We start from the raw sequence: 22,376 nt of genomic DNA, 5'->3' as shown, positions 1-22,376 counted from the left end.
AGCTGCTTAATTCTTTTAGCTGGACATACTGTATATATGTACTTCAGAACGAACTGTAACTGGGCTTATTTTTCACTGCAAATTCCATTTATTCTAGTTTATTTTTAATGTAAATTTTGAATAAAGCTTTAAATGACACTAAAAGTGCTTTGAATGTGACTTCACTCTGAGTTATGAGTTGGCTGGTGTTTTTTGTTTTATTCTTATCTTTGGTTTAGACCCATTTAAGCTTAAATAATTAAACAGTTTGTCTCTTTTGGCCAAAATCCAAGTCTAATTTATCCATTTCTTAAAAGTGAGATTTCACTGCACACCTTCCAACTGTATATTCATTTTCACAGTATTTAATGTTAGTTTCCTTCTTTGTCTGTGGTGCTAAAAGGGGCCTGAAGCCAGGAATTTGACTGTGCAGTGGGGTTTACTCCTCTGTGTAATGACGCTAAGGAATTGACTCGTGTGGACTGAATGACCCCAGCTGTGCTGCCGCTGGCCGCTAATGACTGCAGCAGATGCAGCGCTGACAGGCAGAGTTGTTTAATTTCCCCCGTTGGCCGGCGCTCTGACGGGTGTCTGAGGGATCGGGGTTTAGTCCCTGTGTGTTATTCAACCCCCAAACTTCCCCCCCAGCCCAAACACAGCGGATGTGGCTCTCCGTTTCCTCCGCTGTTCGTCTGTTCAGTGGAGAAGCGCTCGCTGCTCCAGCACCTCATCAGAGCGAAGTAAACAAACGACTGCAGGGCTCAAAATAAGACGAAACCGCTGCACAATGGAACCGGTTCTGTTCAAAAGCAATTTAGTACAAAGGAACTGTTTGGCAAAGAATGTAATTCGCCCAGTTTCCCTGAATGTAATAGATCTTCTAAGACGTGTGTGGTGCCTGAAGTTCACACCACGAGGTTAACGTAGACTGGGACTCAGGAAGGTGTTTTAAAGGGGAATTCACCTCTTTAAAGGTGTAATCAGAGAGATTCAGAGTGGTTTGGTGTGAAATGGTTCAGATGTCTTTACAGTGGTGGTGATAGGAACCAGGGGTCACTCTGTGCTGGACCGATTTTATGCAAATGAGCTGAGCAGTAACCAATCAGATCATTGATATGTGGCTCAGTAATCCTTAGTCAAGCCACACCCTGAGATTCAACACTCAGAGCTACAGATTTAACTGTTTATAAAAAAACAGATGTATTTATGTGTGTGGTAGTGTAAGCTTTGCTCAGCAGGTGTTGTTTTTAGACGTACTTTATGAATAAATGGTATTTTTGTGTTTTGCTTTTCAGAGAGACAGTGGTGGAGGGCACGCTGACCCACCCGTTTGCGCTCACGCTGTTTGAGGAGACGCTGTACTGGACGGACTGGCAGACGCGCTCCATACACGCCTGCAACAAACACACCGGAGACAACCGGAGAGAGATACTGAACGCCATCTACTCACCGATGGACATCCAGGTGTTGGACCAGGAGAGGCAGCCCTACAGTGAGTCATCTGTTGTTGTTTATTGTTTATTTCTGTCCTTGTGTATAATTTCCCAAAATAAATACACACACATAGAAATAAATAAAAAACAAGGTCTTAAATTAATAGGAAAGATAAACAAAACAAAAATATATTGACTGAAAAGGTGTATTCTGGAGCCACTTTTTACCCAGCATGCTCTTACCCTACGTTCACACCAGCAGTGACTTTTCGCCTCTTGTCACCCAAATCGCTGATCACTCATCATCTGTGGGCGTTTCTGAACTGGAGCGGACCGTCGGTTGCCATGGTTTCACTGACGCCAAGCACAAATCAGATGCATTCCCTCTAAAATTAAAAGTCCTGGTGAGAAATCGCTCGTGTGCTTATTTTTATTTAATCCCTGTCTGTGCATTCAGTCTGTGAGGAGAACAGTATTTGGTCTTTGTGATTTACTGTCTGTTTGTGGCGAAAGCACCGCCGCCATTGTTCCACCTGTAGTAGGAATAATTATCTAGGAACCAAAAAAGGAGCGTACCGTTTCACAGTGGCGGAGATAAAGTGCGTACTACGCTGCTCAGAGCTCAATTCCTATTGGTAATTGCCACGTCGCTTCGCTCCTTATTTGCATGAAGTTAAACTCCGCCCACTTTGCGTCGCCAACGTTCGCGCTGCCTCCTGTCGCCGGAAATCGCAGCTCTCATTGAAAACGAATGACCTCCGGCCGCCTTGTCTCGCCTCATCGCTGCTGGTGTGAATGCAGGGTAACAGGTGATCCTTTCACTACTAGGTTTAGACAATACAGACAAAACAGACACAAAAACAACATGTTTCATACACAATAAACATCATACCTCAGTTTGTGTTTGTTTACCACCTTCTTTCTAAACACTTTTTTTATTTCAGTTTTCCTTGTCACAACTATTCCACCCCTTCGACAGATATACATCTATTTTTTTAATATCTGTCCTTACCTGAGGTTTTTTTTTTTAAACATACCCTCTTAAAAAAGATGGTTCTTCAAGGATTCTTTAGTAAAGAAAATATAAAACCACGAACACTCAAAGAGGCCTTTGCATGATTGAATGGTTCTTTGCATGGTGAAAGGGTTCTTCAGATTGATGAAGAACCAAAAAGGACCAAAAAGGCTTCCACTATTGTCACAAGCCAAAGAACCCCTTTTTGGTACTCTTTTTGCTAAGAGTGTACCTGTTCCACTGAGTTCATACTGGCTCTATTATTTCAAACAGTGAAAAACACTGAAACACCCACATCACCACTCGCGTGAAAGCCGTTTGAAGCTGATTTGGACATTGGGCAGATGTAAAGCCTGTTTAACACGTACTAGCTACGTCTCAAAGTTAAGGAGGCTCCGTATTGTGGTCGTTACATCACTGAAGTCTGTCCCGTTTCGCGTGATGCTTCAAAGGCAGCCGAGTAATGCGTCCGTCATTTGTGAGAAATCGAAGGAGGCAGCTGGTGTATCTCATGGGCCCTTCAGTCTCAACACGTTCCTTTAGCAGTTTGAAAAACACTGTGTGAATGACCTACGCGTGCAAGCTGTAGTCGTCATGCAGCCACACAGAGGTAGCATGTGTGGAACAGGCCTTAAAGCAGCATTATGTAACACTGAAATATGGTGAGCGTGTTCTGCTGAGAGTCGCCCTGTAAAGCCTGAAACAATCAAAAGTCAGAGGTGTCGGGTCGGGAGTTTTTCACACCACCTCGTACGTCTTTACGTATTAACGTCACACACAGACTCTAAAAGAAGGTCCAGCTCGACGTTTCGGCCTCAAATGATCTCAAAATCATCATCATACTGATGAAGCTTGATAACAGTAGTAGATAATTCACTCACATCCTCAGAGACGCTCCTTCACCGAGTTTAGACTGAGTTCTCTTCGAGTTCTCTTTTAATGCAGTTACACGACACACAAAATGTTCTTCCACACGTTGCGTGCAGTTACACATTTCCACCAGAGAGGTCTCCAAATCCCCAAATCTCACATAGTGTTTCTTTAACACGCAGCATCCAATAATTCTAAGCCACTGTTTTAGTGAAAGTATGTACGCCAGCACTTGGCATCTCAGCACAACACAGACAGATGGACCAGAAAGAGACAATCGTGTTTTTTAGATAAACAGACAAACACTAAAGGTCTGTTACCCTCACTAACGTTACTGTCTGAGCCTTTTTCAGCTCAAGAACAGCCAGTTTCTGAGGAGGTAGACTGAAGCCAGGTGTGATGAGGTGCTGAAAGCTTTATTTCATTTGATTTATGCAAGTAAGAATGAATTGGAACTTAATGTTTGTTGGCCCTCCCTGCCGGAGTTCTAGAGCAGCGCTAAGCTACACACGTTGGGACATGCGGGTGGGCTTCAGGGTTAGCGCTAGCTGCCTCCCCAGCCGTGCTAGCTGGCCAACACTCACTGGAATAGAACGTTTTACGTTTGTAATTTTCAAATTTGCCATTTAAGACACAACTGCACTCTTGACGTGAATATTCTATTCTATATAGAACTGTTTCATGCTTAAATGTCCTTTGCATAGTGAAATGGTTCTTCAGATTGGTGGATAATGTGTTGTATCTGGTTTTATATAGATCCTTTTTGAAAATGGTTCTATATAGGACTGAAAAAGGGTTCTGCTGTCAAGCTCGTGACCTTTTTGGTGCTATATAGGACCACATACAACACATTCTCCACCAAACTGAAGAACAAATTCACCAGCAAAACAGTATTTAAGCATGAAATGGTTCTTACGAGAACTCTTGGCTCTAAATAGAACCATTATATTTTCTAAAGAACCCGTCTTTTTTAACCTTTTCAACTCCTTGAGACCACCGGTGGTTCCAAAACGCACTGCGTCATATTCTTCAGAACTTTCATATTTCATAAGCTACATTTTAAAGGTGGGGGTCGTATGAGAGCTGGAACTGTCTTCTTTCCAGTCTAATAGATGGGTGATGTAATTTTAAACCCTTATAATAAAAGAAGCTGAACTCATTTTTTTGTCTACTGAAAGTCGACCCATTTTTCCACAAATCTGGGCTATAAACTATAAACAGATGGCGTCTCTTCAGTGATCTGCTCTGTAAACATTATTTTTATAAAATAATACAAAGAGCGTCTAAGATTTTTGGCTTTCAGCAGTAAATTGTAAGCATATAGCAATATGTGTGATCATAAAACACATGTTCTGTTAATTTGAGGGAACTTTTACAAAAAATAAATAAATAAATAAAATAATTTACATTTATTTCATGCAGTTACTGAATAATCTGCCTTACGATTTGGTCATGTAAATTCAGATGGACAAACCAATGTATACCCTGGAGAATAAGAGGTTAAGTGTGTATATGACCAGCATACACTTTCTTAAACAGTTTGTTTCACTTCAGGCAGGCTAACTGATGCAGTCGCTTTAGCTAGATGGATAGCTTAGCTAACTAGCTGACTGACTTTCACCCAGTCTGGGTTGTTTCCCTGCCTGAGGCTCAGTCTGTGGGGTTGCAGCTGCATATTACTCCCAGATGTTGAAAACAAAATCCCCTGCTTGGATATAAAAGGTTCTGGCTTGTGCTGAGTTTAAATATTGGCATTTGAAAAACATTGTTCTCTTCCTCGTAGCAGATCTGGTGCAATGATGTTCAACCCATAGCCAAAGGCAGACATGGAAACTTTGCCGTGGTGAAGGCGGTGCTGTAAGAGCAGAGGTGTTTCTGCTCAGGGTGATGTTGTCAGACACTGTTTTATCCTAAAAAGCATTATGAGCACATGCTAAAGTTTCTAATGGTGCATTTTGTTTATTGTCCTATATAAATCAGTAGCCTTCAGCTTAGACTTCAGCTAGAAGTGCACATCGCCTGTGTTTCCGGAAAACAGCATCCTGTTCGTTCTACTGCTTCTGTTTGAATACTCTTTTAATGCACTCACAGAACCCACATTACAAAATGTTCTCCCACATGTTGCATGCAGTTACACATTTCCACCAGAGAGGGATCCCCAAATCCTGCTTAGTGTTGCTTTAAGGTGCAGTGTCCAAAAATTCTAAACCATTGTTTTAGTGAAAGTGTGCTCTTGGGTTACGTTTACACAGCAGGTGAAAGTGGCCCAAATCCGATCTTTTTCTTCATATGTGACACAGATGTATGTCTGTGTGTCAGTGTGAACAGCAAAAAACTGACATATTCAAGTCCGATTTGAGACGCTTTCATATGTGGTACTGAAATCTGATACGTATCCGATCTGCGGCACTGCGACTCAGTCTGAACAGCCAGACTTTTACGTCAGTCCAACTCAACATTCGTGATCATTTCGCACTGCTGAGACTCATAAACATTTAGGCTGATGTTTCTATACCAAAAAAGTAGAAGAGACTCATCGCAACCGCTCTGTGTTTGAAGAGGTTTCGAACGAAACAGCCGAACGTGGGCGGAGGAGCCCGAGGTTGCAGCGTCAGGGAACAGTTTAAAGAGTCCGAGGACATGAACCAAAGAAGTGGCCGTGGTCGAATAGCGCGCCTATTTTACGACGAACTCAAACACATTCTGAGTGATGAGCCCAGCTGTCAGTCATTGGAACTTTATACTCGCTCCTGTGATGCTGGCGAAGACAAAACTGAAAGCTGCGGGAACGACTGGCGTTCGCTGGCCATCATGATTGTTTACCTCTGGACGAGCCGTCGCGTGAAGCACTGTTCTTTTGCTCATGCGGGTCAGTTTAGGAGCTGATCTGTTCAGACTGATGTCGCATACAGATCACATTTAAAAGATACTCTGAACAGACAAACAAAAAAATCAGATTTGGGCCACTTTTACCTGCTGTGTAAACATAGCCTCAGTGGCTCAGGGCACTGTTCAGTTTCTCAGCGCATCACAATCTGTCACTCAGCATTTTGCCATTACTACATTAAATTAAAGACGTAAGAACGAGACTGTCAGTCTTTTAAACATCCTGTTTATTCTACTGCTTCAAAAACATGGAATATCCAGACTCCCATTGGCTGTTGTCATAATTTAAAATCAGAATAAAGGTCATTACACACCGAACACGGCGCGAAAAAATGACATGAAAATGCAAAATATTGTAATTTCTTTGAATCTAACTTCTTTCGCCAAATGGTTCAGGAAAATATCTATGATATTTGCTTCTTATAAAACCTGGAAACTGTGACAGTGCACAGGATGCTCCACTGTGGAGAAGCGTGAGGAGAACCGAGAGTCTCCACCTCATCCAGGAGCTGAAGCTGTACGAGCTCTTTCACTCACAGCTCAGATCTCTGTAACTCAGTCTGAGCTGGTTTTGGAGATGCAGCTTCACACGAGACGAAGCTCAAAGCAAACAGGCTGAATGTCTTCATAAGCAAATAGGATCTCCTTCGCTCCTCACGAGGGCTGAAAGATCAGTAGTTTTTATATCGAAATCGCAATTTGAAGGAGTGCAATTTTCAAATCGCAAGAGCTGCAATTTTTATTATAGTCAACATGGATACGCTGAATGTTTTGAGTATTCTAATTACATTGAGACCCCCCCCACAACATAGCCGAGCCAACCTTAATAATAATAAGGGACCAATAAACCATTAAATCAATAAACCATTAAATTACAATTAGTAACTTAACAAGTAACAGATCAGATAAAGAAAAAATAAATAAAAACAAAAATTAATCAAATAAAAAGAAATAGAAGATGTAAGACAATAAATTGACAATAAAATAAATAAAGAATAAAATAAAAAAAGAATACTGGTAAAATAAATAAAAGGGATAAAAAGAATAATAAAAAGTAAAAAATAGCTAAAACATACCAAAAATCATAGACTTTAGGGTTAGCAAACCCCACAGTCACGTTAGCTAGCTATGTCATCTAACGTCACTTGATTGGAAATGTAATTATATATCTATACACACCATCTGTAAAATAATTCTTCGCTAACAGATTTTTACCTACGTTTTACCTGAGGTTTATTGGTCTCTGGGGTTGCAGCGTTAACAAGAAGTAATTTCTTCTTAAAACAATTCAAGAAAGTTGTAACATATAACAAGTGCAGTAGCACCTTTAGGGGGCAGCAGACAGTGATGTTTGTTTACTTGAGCTCGAGCTGTTTCTGCCTTTAGCCAGAAATTCTCTTCTGTCTTTGTTAACATTGACGATTGAAGCTGATTTCAGATTTATTGGACACATTTAGCGAATTCTTTACTTTTCAAAGTAACGTTAAGTCACCAGGTAGTGCATCAGAATGTGAATTAGAGTGCTGTACTGCTATTTTTAGCATTAGCTGACATAAAGAGTTCGCCACAGTAACGTGAGCTGGCTAGATCTTGTGTTAGCTCTGTGCCATCACCCTGTTTGAGTGTAGTATGTATGAATTAGAAGTACAAACACATAGATTATCCAACAGGGAACCACAGACCTTCATTTCAGCTGATTTAATCTGTTTCCCCTCCACTTTCAACAAATAGCCTCAGCGCCACAGCTGATTTATGCGTGTTGCTACGCTGGCGTTTTCACAGCGGTCCAGGTTCCTCCATAACAAAATGAATGGAGATGTTTGTTTTGGGGTGTATTTATTGCTCTCTGGTGCACTGAAGGTAAAATATGTGTTCGGTTCTTCCTGCTGATCCACCTTCGCCGGGTCTTTTCTTTCTGCTGGTGGATTTCGTCGCTGGGGAGTCGCTGTGAAATTGAGCAACCGAGCAAGAGAGAGTTTCTCACGGAGTCGAGCTCCAATCTGGACAAATAAACACTGATATTCAGCAGAGACGCGAAGGCAGAGGAAAGTCCTGCGTGTTCGCTTTAGCCGCGTGTGAACAGCGTTGGCTAATCGTTTCTTAGGAAAACAGGCCGAGATGGTTCTTATAAAATGTGTTGGCGCACGAGCTTCGGTCTCTTTTCAGCCTGTCTGTCTGAGACCTGGGAGCTGTCTGACCTTCATTAAGGCAATACACACTTAAAAAAGATGGTTCTTCAAGGGTTCTTTAGCAAATGCAGTGGTTCTGCTACAACCATAAGCATTCAAAGAGCCATTTCACCATCCAAACAACCATTTAAGCTACTGGTTCTTTGAGTGTTCATGGTTTTAGGTAGAACCAATGTGTTTACTGAGAAATTGTTGAAGAACCATTTGCATGCTTAAATGTTGCTTTGAGTGTTCATGATTCTGTATAGACCCGTATACAACACATTCTCCATCAATTTGAAGAACGAATTCACCATGCAAACAACCGTTTAAGCATGCAGATGGTTCTTCAAGACTTCTTTAGCTGGTGGCTGAAATTTCAGTGCTCTTTACAAAATGTAAAATCATGATACTTCAGGAAAATTTGTACGATAGATGATACAATACTACAGAGGTGTGGACCCGAGTCATATGACTTGGTCTTGAGTCACGAATTTGATGACTTCAGACTCAACTCGAGAAAATCAAGAAAGACTTGGGACTCGACTCTGACTTCAACACCAGTGACTTGGATTCTGATTCCGACTTGAGCGTCATGACTCGGAAAGACTCAACATTCAAAGTGGAAGAAATGTGGAGACTCTGACTGCAGACGGGACTCTACACAGTCGACTATTGTTCATGTAAATGAATTCGTTTTCTGTCGTAAATTGAATAAATTGACAATTAAACAGGACTAATTATGCTCTTTTCAATCAAACATGAATTTGGGAAATGATTTTTAAGCACTGACGATATTCACGCTATGCTAAGAAGAGGATATTGTGACATTGTCATATAATTTATCATGATAATGATAAATGTTGTCATATTGTCCAGCTCTACTTTTGCTCCAATCCTGAATCATCTGCTTCTGTGTGCATTGTAAAAAAAAATGGAGTAACTTAATTAAAATTAAAATTCTGATTAGACTGAAAGTAAAATAGTAAGTTAACAGAACAGTAATTTGTGTTTTATGCCCCGTCAGCATATAATTTGAATTTTAAATAACTCCGATTTTTAAGACGAACTTCAGGTTAAACCTGCAGATAGTTTTTCCAGTGTGTCGAATTCGCTGACTCATTTTTTTTTCTCTCGCTTGTTTTGTTTTTCTCTCTGAAATTCTGTTAGTGGAGTTTCCTCATGTGTCCCTGAACCTCGTCCCACAATTCAACACTCTGCATGAGTGAGTGTGTGAGTGAGTGAGTGACTGTGGGCTTGTCTTTCTATACTTGTGAGGACCTCACATTGAGGTCCTCACATGGCACTTTTGCACAAGAGAGGCCGTTTGCTGGTCCTCACTTTAGCATGTGTTGTTTTCACCACAAATTAGGCTGTAAATAAGATACATTGGCTTTTGGATACTGAGGTTAAGGTCAGCGTCAGCTTTAAGTGTATGAGCAGTGTTACTTGGCTACAGTAATACAAAAAACAACAGAAATGAATGGAAGTCCTCACAAGGAATGTAAGGCAAATGTGTGTGTGTGCGTTTTGAGGTCAGGGCTGTCTCTGCAGACGACGTTTACACACTGCGCAGTCTGAGTGTTAGAATGTGATGAGGAAATAGCTGATCTCTCTCTGACCCCGCCATTGTCCAGTCTGACTGTTATTGCTAACTTTAAATCTGTCGGCTCATAACGGAGAACGGCTCACATCCTGTCCTTCTGAGCCCAGGTGTCTGTTTGTGTGTGTGTGTGTGTGTGTGTGTGTGCATATCTTTATATTTTGGACAGTAAGTTGGTGATAAACTGCTCTAAAGTGATAGACAGTTCTGTTTTAAAAGTCTAAAATAAATTTTAAAAGGAAAATAAAAACTATTTTTTTACACAGTGTGTGTTTTTGACCGTAAAACACTCTATAACACTAGAATAAACACAAACATAACCAGAATTATGATGTTTGTGTGTTTTTTTTTGTTGTTGATGTTTGTTACTTAATTTCTACATAACCTTTTTTTTGTTTGTTTTTTTTTGTTTTTTGTTTTTTTTTTTGTTTTGTTTTTGTTTTTGTTTTGTTTTTTTTACTCTTTATCACTTTGGACTAAACAGGCTGCTTTAAGACTGATATATACAAATGAGCTATGTTCTGATTGGCTATGCCTCATCCAAAAAGCAGTCCAGGCTTAAACACTCCTTTTACCTTCACTGCGAATGGGCAGTTTTACTTGACATCAAGCTCTTTTATATCAAAAAAGCGTTTTCTATGATATCGGCTCTTTAATGTGTTGATTAGAAGAAAACAGAAGAGCACAGGTTTGTTTAGGCTGCTTCCTCTGCGTCTCTAAGCACCTGTATAAACGAGTCGAGCTGTAATCCATCACCAAGCACAGCGCAATACATAATACAAATGGATCTGGACACTAAAAAGGCCTTATGGAGAGAAAATGTAAGAAATACTAACAGTGTGAAATATCATAAATGCAGCTTTGACTTGGCAGGTTATAAATCATTATTGGTTTTGTTAGTGACCCTTTCACAGGTCAGCATATTTTTCATTACATTTCAAATTGAGAAATGTTGAAATGAGGCGTTTCTTGTTTGTACTCAGCAGAACGGAGCAGACCGGGTGGCCTCTCTGCGAAACTGTTCGTTTCCAAAAGAAGTGGTTTCATTTTTAACTAAATAGACCCTGAAGTCTTTCACTGTTGAGTCCCAAATGTATTTTAATCTGAGTTTCTGCACCAACAGTGCTGCAGTAAAGGTTTCTCTCCTCTTTTTCCTCAGTCCACACTCCCTGCAGCGACGGTAATGGCGGATGTTCTCACCTGTGCCTGCTCTCTCCGTCTCCGCCCTTCTACAGCTGCGCCTGCCCAACCGGCGTCAAACTTCGTGAGGACGGCAAAACCTGCAGACCAGGTAACCCCTCAAAACCCAGGTAACGCCCCAGACCAGGTATTACCTCAAAACCCAGGTAACGCCCCAGACCAGGTATTACCTCAAAACCCAGGTTTCACTTCAAAATCTGGTGATGCCTCAAACCAGGTGCTACCCCAAACCCAGGCTATGCCCCAGATGAAGTACTACCCAAAAACCCAGATATGCCCCAGACCAGGTACTATCCCCAAAAGCCAGGCAACGCCCCAGACCAGGTATTGCCCCAAACCCAGGTAATAGCCCAGACCAGGTACTACCCCAAAACCCAGGTACTGCCTCAAACCAGGTACTACCCCAAAAACCAAGGGTATGCCCCAAAACCCAGGTAACGTCCCGACCATGTACTACTCCAAAACCAAGGTAACGCCCCAAATCAGGTACTACCCCAAAACCAAGGTAACGCTCCTAACCAGGTACTCCTTCAAAACCCAGGTTTTGCCCCAAACCAGGTACTACCCCAAACCCAGGGTACACCCCAAAACTCAGGTAACACCCCAAAACAGGTACTGCCCCAAAACCCAGGTTACGCCCCAAAACATAGGTCAAGCCCAAACCAGGTTCCTGCCCAAAACCTAGGTTAGGCCTCGAAATGCAGGTTATGCTCCAAAACCCAGGTAACACCAGGTTACGCAGCAAAACCAGGTAACACCCCAGACCAGGTGCTTCCATAAAACCAGACCAGATACTGCCCTAAAATCCAGGTGACACCCCAAAACTCGGTCAACGCCCCCAAACCCAGGTCACACACCAGATTAGGTAATGCCCCATAACAGATGACACTCCACAGCTAGTTAACACAAAATATCTCATAATATCAACTTGAACTTAGTTGTAGCTCCTTGTAGATGTCAAGGTGATTAAAGTTTCCCTTTTGCCACAAAGAGACAGAATAATAAATAATTATCACGCGCTGTAGACAATTAGAACACATCCCACAGGAAACCTTATTTTCGTGCAACTTGACATCTTCCCAAAGCAAACGTCAAATGCAACACATTTGTTTATTCCACCAAGATTGGTATCTGCTTAACTATGTAAATATATGGTTAAAATGTAGGGCGGCCAAGGACCGACCCTTGAGGCACACCATGTGTGACATTGATGAATATAATGATAATCAGAAATGCTGATAGAGGAGAGGTGGGAGAGAAGCTGTGAGGAATGTCATGACTGGCTGTGCGGAAAGTGTGTCACCGAGTGCCATTTACAAGAAAAGGAAAGTAAAAGGTCACCAGGAAACAAAACAGCAGCACATAACACGTAATGCAGGTGAGAGGGCAGCGGCACAGACGGGGTCAACTAGACAGCCGAAGCGGAGCCAGCCGTGTAAACGTCTCGGAGCTGCTGTGGAATTGGCAGATATCTGGGACTTAAGAGGAATTTCAAAGATAATATTTCATTTCGGCTCTGAATCTTATTTTAGGAAAATCATTTACAGATCTGTCATGAGAAAACGGTCACGCTGGTGACCTGCATGTCAGAAACGATGTTCTTCGTAATTTAAAAAGGCTGGTCTTAATTTTATGGTGATGTCTTTAGCAATTAAGCATAAAAATAATGTTGAAGTTTATTAACTGTGGTTCATCCACGGAGTCATGCGTTTTTTTGTTTTGTTTTTTTTTTGTGCTGGCATGCTGGAGTGCATTAGCATGCGGCCGCGTTCACGGGGCCGTGACAGATGCCTAATCTTTGACAGATGGCTGCTCCACGCTTTTTGACTCTGAATGCACAATTTAGCTGCCCTGGTCCTGCTAATTTCAATCACCACAAACCCAGAGACGGTCGAGTTTAACCCCTCCCCCCCAAAACTCCAGCCCAGACATCTGCAGTGTTTCTTTGGGAGGTGTTTGCCTAGAAGTGGACAATATCAAAATTCTACAGGCCACAGTTCAGTTTTTAAATGACATTAATACCTATCTGTTTGTTTGGTTATTTATTTATTTATTCATTCATTCATTCATTCATTTATTAGGTATTATTACATGTTATTTATTAAGTAATGCCCCAAAACCCAATACATGAAAATATGTTCACATTACAAGCCTCCGATTTTTGCTCAGATCCGATCTCTCTGACACGATGGTTCACACTCGTTTAGGTAAGTGACTCAAATCTGTCATTAATGTGACGAACCGGCGTCCTGAAATGACCCTCATGAGCTCATCCTACTCAGTAACGTCACGTGAATCATCAGCAAATAAACTCTAAAGACCCATTGAGAGATTCACAAAATAGTTAGCCTAGCCTTAATTTCGTCAAAAATGGAGTTAGGCTAGAACTACAATGCAGTTAGCCTCGTCAAAAAAAACAGTTAGCATAGAGTTATCCTCTAAAATGTTAGAGGCTAGAATTAGCCTCTTTAAAAAAGAGAGAGCCTGGAGTTGCCCTCATTTAAAAAATGAATTGACCCAGAGAGAGCATCATAAGAGTTAGCTTAGAGATGGCCTCATCATAAAAAAAACGGTTAGCATAGTTGGCTTCATAAAAAAACAGTGTAGAGTCAGCCTTAAAAAAATTAGCTTAGAGTTGGCCTCTTGAAAACGGTTAGTTTAGAGTTGGCCCCATTTAAAATAATGAATTGAGCTGGAGAGCCTCACGAAAGAGTCAGCATCATCATAAAAGGTTAGCCTAGCGTTAGTGTCATCAAACTGAGTTAGCATAGTCAAGGAAAATGCTGACAGGCTCAACAATGAGTTTGAAAAGCATTAGCATTAGCTTCATTCCCAGCTTTCCACGGTGGAGGATTTTTCGGGGAAGACTGAGCTGTTTATTGACCAGTCCTGGGCCTGACAGGTTCTGACCCGGGCCGGCCGGGGTTTGTGTGTTTAGTGGACGTTTAGTGGCCGTGACCCCTCTCTGAGTGAAACCTGTTTGTTTGAGTTGCCCCGAGGCCTACGTGCCTCTCTCTCTCTCTCTCTCTCTCTCTCTCTCTCTCTCTGTCTCTCTCTCTCTCCCTCTCTCTCTCTCACTCTCTCACTCTTCCACTTTGAGGCTCTTTCTTCTCCTCCAGAGCTGCAGGACCATCTGCATTTGTATGTGATGGCAGTCAAAGAGCGAGGAAGAAAAAAAGAACATCTAGTGCTTCAAGGATTCTTTAGTGTTTCAGCGTCTTTTTTCTCATGAATGCTAAATGAATTATTGTTCTTTTTCTTGTCCGTCTCTGCTGGGGGTGAAGGGAGTGGGGTGCACCCCCCCACCCAAAAAAACATCAAGGGCCGTCCTGAAATCAAGGTCCAGGACTCGGTATTTTTTTCTTTCCCAGCCACTGAAGAACAGAGTGAGGCATTGTTTCTGTGCACCCGGCCCATTAACGACGAGCCATTCTTTTATTTAAAAGTCTCACCACCTCGCTCGCCCCTTCCCGAGATGCACGGCCTCACGACTTGAATTTATAACTCTCCCAAATTTGAGGCGGTGTATTCCCAGGCCAGGAAACAATGAGACGTATTCTTCACACGCTCGTTTCAGCGGCGTGGGCCGAGATGCAGCGTCGGTCAGCGGTGCGTCACTGATGAAAACGGTCACTCCCGCAGGAATTAAAGCGTTATTTAGGCCAAAACTTACATATACCACAATTATCAGAGCGGCTCAGCGAGTCCAGTACATGTTTTAAGAGGGAATTCCACCTCTTTTTCAGAATGTCTGGTAGAATTAGATGGTTAAGATGTAAACAGGGCGGTTTGGTGTGAAAACGCTCCGTTCTAGATAAACTTACCGAGTCTGAACTGTTCACAGTGGTGGTGATAGGAACCAGACGTCCACCTCTAAAAGCTCCCTCACAGAAAGTCTGATGACACATTGTTTTACGATAGTTTTGAGAAGATTTCGCTGTTACGCTCCATTCATGGTGGAGAGATACATAATATGCAGGGTGCTGTGAGGCAAAATACCCCCCCAAAAAAATTATTATTTCAGATTTTCCACTATTTTCCCATCGTCAACATTCCGTATAAAACTCAGACACGTGTAGGTTCACTGGTGGTTTTGGATTGTAAATAAAATGACTTTGTTCATATCTTAGCCAATTAATTATGCAGAAATGTTGAAAAATCGGGTGGGGTTCCCGTTTACTTTGATAAAAAGTACAAATTTAAACAGCGTATGTGTAATTTTTTTTGGGAAAGATGATATCAAATCAACACCTTTTAATTATGCTGAAATTTTTAGAAATCGAGTGGAGTTCCCCTTTAAGTTGGGGATGCTACAAATTTAAACAGCATATATGTGATTTTTCTTGGGTAGATTACATCAATCCAACATCTTAACTTTTAAATTATGTGGAAATTTTGATAAACCGGTGGATTTCCCATTTCAGACACTACACGTCTGGCTGATTGACAGTTTTGGGGTAAAGTGGGGAAAAACTGGTTAAATTTGTTTTTTTTTGTCAAACTTTCCCTTTAAGTGAGCCTCTTTAAGCGCAGGTTTAGGATCTGAACAGAATGTGGAAGCAGCCTCTGATTGTAGTGGATGTTGATTAGCAGGAGCGCAGGTTGGGGGAGGTGAGCGAGGGGGATTAGCATAAGTAAACGTCCACAGCTTTCTCTTTCGTTTAGCTTGGGTGGCTAAATTGAAGGCATTTGTTGTGTTTTTTTTTTTTCCCTTCCTCCCCGAGACGCGCGCCTCACTTTGAAGAAGCGGGGCGCGGAGTGAAGGACAAATTAAAATCAAACGCTGCGCCCCGGTGGACAAATGAAAGAGCGGAGCGGCTGTTTCTCCTCCGTCACCTCTGATTGGTGTCGGAGCTGATGGCTGCAGTGCTCGGCTGAACACGCTCTTTAAATAAGGCAGAAACGCTCGGCCTAATTGCTTCCCCCCAGAGCGGCTCTGCGGAGCGCTGCCTCCTGCAGCTTTCGCGCTGGAACCTTCAGAACTGCTCTGAAGAACCTGCTCTGACACACCTGATCCAGCTCACGACAGCACAGTCAAATAACTCGCTTGAGCTGAATCAGGTGTGTCAGAGAACAGCAGGCGCTAAGATATAGGTGTGGTGGGTCGCTGTTTATGGACCGGAAAAGTAGTGAATGTGTTATTAATACTTAATTCCAGCTCTGCTTCCCAAAATAATCAAGGGCTGCACCGTCTCCACTAGTCTTTTATCTTGAATATTGAATGGAATGGGGGGAAAAAGACAAGATAGGAGTGGAATAGAATAGAAGGTAATGGAGTTAAATGGATTAAAATGGAATGGGACAGAATGTAACAGAAAAGAGTGGAATTTAATTGACTGGAATGGAATGGAATTAAGTGGAATGGGATGGAGAATGGCAAGAAATGGATTGGGATGAAATGAAATAGAATGGGTTGTAATGACAGAATATGATGGTATGAAATAGAGTGATATGAAAGACTGATGAAATGGAATTGCAAGAATGGGATACAATGAAAAAATGGAATAGACTGGAATAAAATGGAAAAGAAATGAATGAAATTTACTTGAAAGAAATGGTATGGAATATCAATAAGTGGAATGCAAAAAAAACAATAGAATGAATTAGAAGTAATGGAATGGAATGAAGTGGAATGGAATTGAATAGAATGGAATGAAACAGTGGAATAGTATGAGATGGGATAGAATATGATGTAACTGCAAGAAATAGAATAGAATTAACTGAAGTGTATATTGACGGCATGGAATGGATTATAACGGAATGGCATGGAATAGAATATGATCAAATGGAATAGAGTGGAAAGGAAGAGAAAACAATAGAGTGAAATTGAATTAAGAGTAATTGAATGGAATGGAATGAAGTGGAATGGATTGGAATTGAATTGAATAGAATGGTATGAAATAGGATAGAACTTTATTGTCCAGCCGAGGCAGCTACATTACAATCCAGAGACCAACAGTAATACAGAATATAACGTTTTGTGGTTTCCTACAGCTGAATTTCAGATCACCTGCACTGTAATAACCAATAAACTCTCTGAATCCAGCCCTGCTGCTTTCCTGTGCACACTGTGCTGTGGAGATTGTCCAGTGGCTTTTGTTATAGGCCTACAATTATCTCAGCTGGCCAGTTCGTTTTTATTTTGCTTCCAGAATGTCCATTTTAGCCTAAATCATACTGTTATTGTCTGCTCTCTCTCTCTCTCTCTCTCTCTCTCTCTCTCTCTCTCTCTCTCTCTCTCTCTCTCACACTTTCTCTCTCCCTCCCAGGAGCGGAGCAGGTGCTGCTTCTAGCACGCCGGACAGACTTGCGGCGGATCTCTCTGGACTTGCCGGACTTCACCGACATCGTCCTGCAGGTCAGCGACATCCGCCACGCCATCGCGATCGACTATGACCCCGTGGAGGGTTTCGTTTACTGGACGGACGACGAGGTCAGGGCGATCCGGAGAGCTCGGCTGGATGGCAGCGACGCCCAGACGCTCATCACCACAGAGATAAACCACCCGGACGGCATCGCCGTGGACTGGGTGGCACGAAACCTGTACTGGACCGACACCGGGACCGACCGCATCGAGGTCACGCGGCTCAACGGCACGTTCAGACGCATCCTCATATCGGAGCGGCTCAGCGAGCCCAGGGCCATAGTGCTCGACCCCATTCACGGGTGGGTCATCACAAACACAACACCAGCTCACTTTACTGACGGCCTTCGTTTATTTTGATCGATCAGTAATAAACATCATGCTCATAGTTTTAGCACTGCAGCTACGAGGCTAATGTAGCAGGTAATAGAAGCTTCTACCCACCAATTAGCACCTCGTACATCATCACACTCACATCAAAGTGTGTGGAGATATTTAGTATCACTAAGGCTTCGTTCACACAGCAGGTAAAAGTGGCCCAAATCTGATTTTCTCACAAAATCAGATTGTTTTGTTTGTCTGTTCAGATTATCTTTTAAATGTGATCTGTATGCGACATCAGTCTGAACAGATCAGCTCCTAAACTGACCCACATGAGCAAAAGATCAGAGCGTCACGCTGCTTCACGGCTCATCCAGAGGTAAACAATCACGACCGCCAACGAACGCCAGTCGCTCCCGGAGGATCAGCTCCATCTTCACCAGCATCACAGGAGCCATCATGAAGCTTCACTGACTGACAGCTGGGCTCATCACCCAGAATGAGTTGGAGCCGTAAAAAGGGCTTGGTCACTTCTTTGATTCGCGTCCTCGGATTCTTTAAACTTTGCTTTCAGACTTTTAACTGTTCTTTGACGCTGCAGCCTCGTTCTCCTGCGGCCGCGTTCGGACATTTCTTTAGAAACCTCTTCAAACACGGAGGACAGAAACATCAGCCTAAATGTTTGAGTCTCAGCAGCACAAAATAATGACGAATATCAAGTTGGATTGACATGAAAGTCACATGAATCCTGATCTGGCTGTTCAGACTGAGTCACATTGCTGCAGATCGGATACGTATCGTCTCAGCGTCTCAGATCGGAATTGAAAATGTCAGATTCATTGTGTTTATCTGTTCATACTGACACACAGACACACATCTGTCACATATGAAGAAAAAGAACGGATTTGGGCCACTTTTACCTGCTGTGAAAACAAATCATATATAGACCTAAATATGTTATTTTTATTATATGACTCACTGTTATCTATAAACATGGACTTCAAGGTGCCCGCTACTGCGTTTAGCTATGCTAATGTACTTTAGTCCATGTTTATAGATCACAGTGAGTCAAACCGTGTCAGAAACCACATAATCATGTCTTACCTCTATTTACATATGCGCTGCTTCATCGCAGCTTTTTTGACAGGCTGCATGGCGCACGCTTCTATTAGATGCTTTATTAGCAGACATGGGCATTTCCATCAAATTAGATGTCCAGATTTTCATGGCATTGTTTGAAGAATATTTGACGGATACTGTAGTGTTTGTATTTGATGTCTGTAGTGAATCCAGGAGTTTGTGTCTTGATTTTTATTTTATTTCTGAGCAAAATGTAAGGTTTACAGCGCCCTCTGGTGGCGTGTAGAGTTCAGACTTTTTGTTTAATAGTACAGACAAGTCTTTATACTTAAAGGGGACCTATTATGCTCTATTTTGTTCTCCTCTATCCTTTAGTGTGTTGTATCTTTTTGTGGATGTAAACGTTCTACAAAGTCCCAAAGCTCAGTGTTCCCTCCAGCGGGAGAAACTTCCTTCCACAGAACCCACTTTTCTCAGCTGCCTGAAATGCCTCGTTGGAATTCCAGTCCTTTTGCTTTGTTACAAGATGACATCATCTTGTAACACAGTTCTTACTGCCCGCCTACCGGCGAGCTCGGCCCCCTCACACAGCACCCAGAGGCTACTGGAAGAGGAAGAGTGTGTTCAGTGCTGTAGCGTATGGAGAAGACGCTGACCAGACTTTCTGGATCAAACTGATACAGCAGAACCGATGCTGCTGGAGAAACAGCCACAGCGGAGTTACAGCTGCTCAGGAGAGAAGGGTCTGTCTGCAGACTGCAGGACAGGGGCGGAACGTGGAGGGGTGGACGAGCTGACTAATCAGAGCATGCTGGGCTCGTCGGAAGGCGGGGCTTAAAGACACAGGAGCTCTAGCAGGGCGTTTCAGACAGAGGGTGAATAGAGATGAACAGTATGAGGAAAATAATGTGTTTTGGACCATTGAAGCATCTAAATCTATATTAGTTGACCAAAAATAAAATTATGAACACTGAAAATGAGCATAATAGGTCCTCTTCAAATGACAGAGTGAGTCACATTAGAAAAGCTAATTTGCAGATCATCGCACATCCTAATTTACTATTCGATTTTTTTAAAAACTTTCGTGACAAATTTCTGACTTTGGTGTTTTTTAATTATTGATATGTTTAAAGGCTAGGAAACCCCCCCTTGTGACGATGTATCTATGTGGGAAGAAGTTTTGAAAAACTACCTGTTTTCTTAGCAGAAAAGATAGATATCTGGCCCTCCAGCTCTTCCTGTGTGGCCCCCAGAGCAGTTTTAGTTTTTTCAGATGTTCCTCATCAGAAGGAAGTTGTCCTACCCTGACTTAGAGAAGTTTTGGCATTTTGTGGATATCACCAGTGCTAAAAGAACACCATTTCATTATAGTATTTTATATTTAGCACTGCAGGTTCTATATTGTCTGTTCCGACTTGTTAAACCTCAGAAAAATGAAATATTGTGATATCGCATGTTGTGTATCGTGAGAATGTCCTGAAGTATTGTGATGTATTTTTGCCATATCGCCCATCCCTACTGTGACTGCAGGCCGTCAGTATTGATGAACTCGTTAATGTTTGTTCTGCAGCTACATGTACTGGACCGACTGGGGGGAGAAGCCGAAGATCGAGCGCGCAAACCTGGACGGTTCGGACCGCATGGTTCTGGTGAACTCGTCTCTGGGCTGGCCCAACGGATTAGCGCTGGATTACGCTACAGGAAAGCTCTACTGGGGAGACGCTAAAACGGACAAGATCGAGGTAAGATAATAGAAACTCAGACTCAGCTGTTGCTCATCGTTTCTGTTCTCTGTCGGTTGGTGAGGTACTCGGCATTGCTAGAACACAGAGTTCTACTGCGTTCAGATCAGAACGTGGAGGTGGACGAGTGTCAGTCTGGGGGCGGTTTAGTTTAATGCCCTCAGAGCCCAGAGGGATAATTTGTGTATCTGAGGCTGGACGACTTGGTACGTAGGAGGTGCCGCTCAGCGCCGGGCTGAGGTCCACAGTGGTGTAATTGTAAATGGTTCTATTGCCCGGTTCTGCTGTGCTGTGAGTCTGTGAGTCACATCCGTGGGAGAATGTTTTAGCTGGACGTTCCTGCGTTGTTTGACCGTCTGCCCCGTCTGAGCCGTGTGCTTATGTAACACCCAGACTGGACCAGCGCAGACGCACTCCCTCGGTCGGTCGGTCACGGCTCCGTCTGCCGGGCCAGGCCCGACCTTGAAGAGCGTGTTTTTGGAGCGTGTGCTGAGGCTGGGTTCTTCACCTCTGAGTGCGCCGCTCTCAGTTAGACTCCAGTCCAGAGCCACGTTAGAATGGCGGTGTGCATGTGTGGCCCTGATCCCGGTGTTAGTTATCTAAATTACCATGGTAACGAGACCCTGGCAGCAAAAACTGATCATGTTCAAATCATTCACTCTTTATAAAAAGGACAAGCGTTCTTTAATAAAGACTGTGGTTCTGCACTGCAAAAATGGTGTCTTGTCAAGTAAAATTATTTTAAATATAGTCAATAAATCTAATATTTCTCCTATTGAGATTGTTGTAAGCTTCAAGGTTATTTACCTTATTACTAGACATGTTTTACTTGTTTTAAGTCATTTTATTAAGGAAAAGTATCTCACTATATTGGCAGATATTTTGCTTGTTGCTAAGAATGTGCTTGAAACCAGCCAAATTATCTGCCAGTGTAGTGAGATATGTTTACTTAATAAATTAGAAATAAACTAGATAATCTTATAATAAGTGCACAACCATCTCAAAATGGGAAATATTAGACAGATCGACCAGATTTCAGATCATTTCACTTGACAGGATGCCATTTTTTGCAGTGTATATAGAACCACGAACACTTAAAGAGCTGTTTGCATGGTTACATAGTTCTTTGCGTGGTTCTTCAGATTGATGGAGAATGTGTCGTTTTTATATAGAACCTTTTCGTTCTTCTGTTTCTCTCTCTCGCCCTCTAAAGCCTGAAATAATCATTTAAAAGTCAGAGGCGGGGGTTTTTCACACCACGTCGTACGTCTTTGCGTATTAACGTCACACACAGACTCTAAAAGAAGGCCCGGCTCGATGTTTCGGCCTCAAATGATCTCAGAATCAACATCATACTGATGAAGGTTTGATGACAGTAGTAGATAATTCACTCACATCCTCAGAGACGCTCCTTCACCAAGTTTAGACTGAGTTCTCTTTGAGTTCTCTTTCAGTCAGCAGATTCATCCTCTCAGGGAAGAGGACCAAAACACAGCCCACGCTACAAAATGTTCCACATTGCTTCTTTTTAGCAGAGTGTAATTACACATTTTCACCAGAGGGGTCTCCAAATACCCCAAATCTTACACAGTGCAGCTTCAGATCAGTTTAATTTTTGTGATTTTATTTTTCTTTAAGCGCAAAACCGTCCTGGGCAGAATGACGTCTCATACTGTTTTATGGCCTTTCTTTTGTTCTTTCATTCATTCTTTCTT

At 42.4% G+C, this 22,376-nt stretch overlaps 1 protein-coding gene across 1 annotated transcript in view; it reads left to right on the top strand.

Moving 5' to 3' along the window:
- lrp5 (low density lipoprotein receptor-related protein 5) overlaps nucleotides 1-22,376 on the top strand; it is a 93,683-nt gene that overhangs the window by 29,859 nt on the left and 41,448 nt on the right. The window contains exons 5-8 of the mRNA XM_036568030.1: nucleotides 1,275-1,471; nucleotides 11,114-11,245; nucleotides 17,424-17,820; nucleotides 20,490-20,661. Of these exons, the coding sequence (XP_036423923.1) occupies nucleotides 1,275-1,471; nucleotides 11,114-11,245; nucleotides 17,424-17,820; nucleotides 20,490-20,661 (898 nt within the window). The remainder of the gene's footprint in view (nucleotides 1-1,274; nucleotides 1,472-11,113; nucleotides 11,246-17,423; nucleotides 17,821-20,489; nucleotides 20,662-22,376) is intronic.

The sequence above is a fragment of the Colossoma macropomum genome, unplaced genomic scaffold, assembly GCF_904425465.1.
Source record: "Colossoma macropomum unplaced genomic scaffold, Colossoma_macropomum, whole genome shotgun sequence".
NCBI classification, from domain to species: Eukaryota; Metazoa; Chordata; class Actinopteri; order Characiformes; family Serrasalmidae; genus Colossoma; species Colossoma macropomum.
The sequence above is the reverse complement of the archived record's forward strand: the minus strand, read 5'-3'. Positions and strand labels throughout refer to the sequence as shown.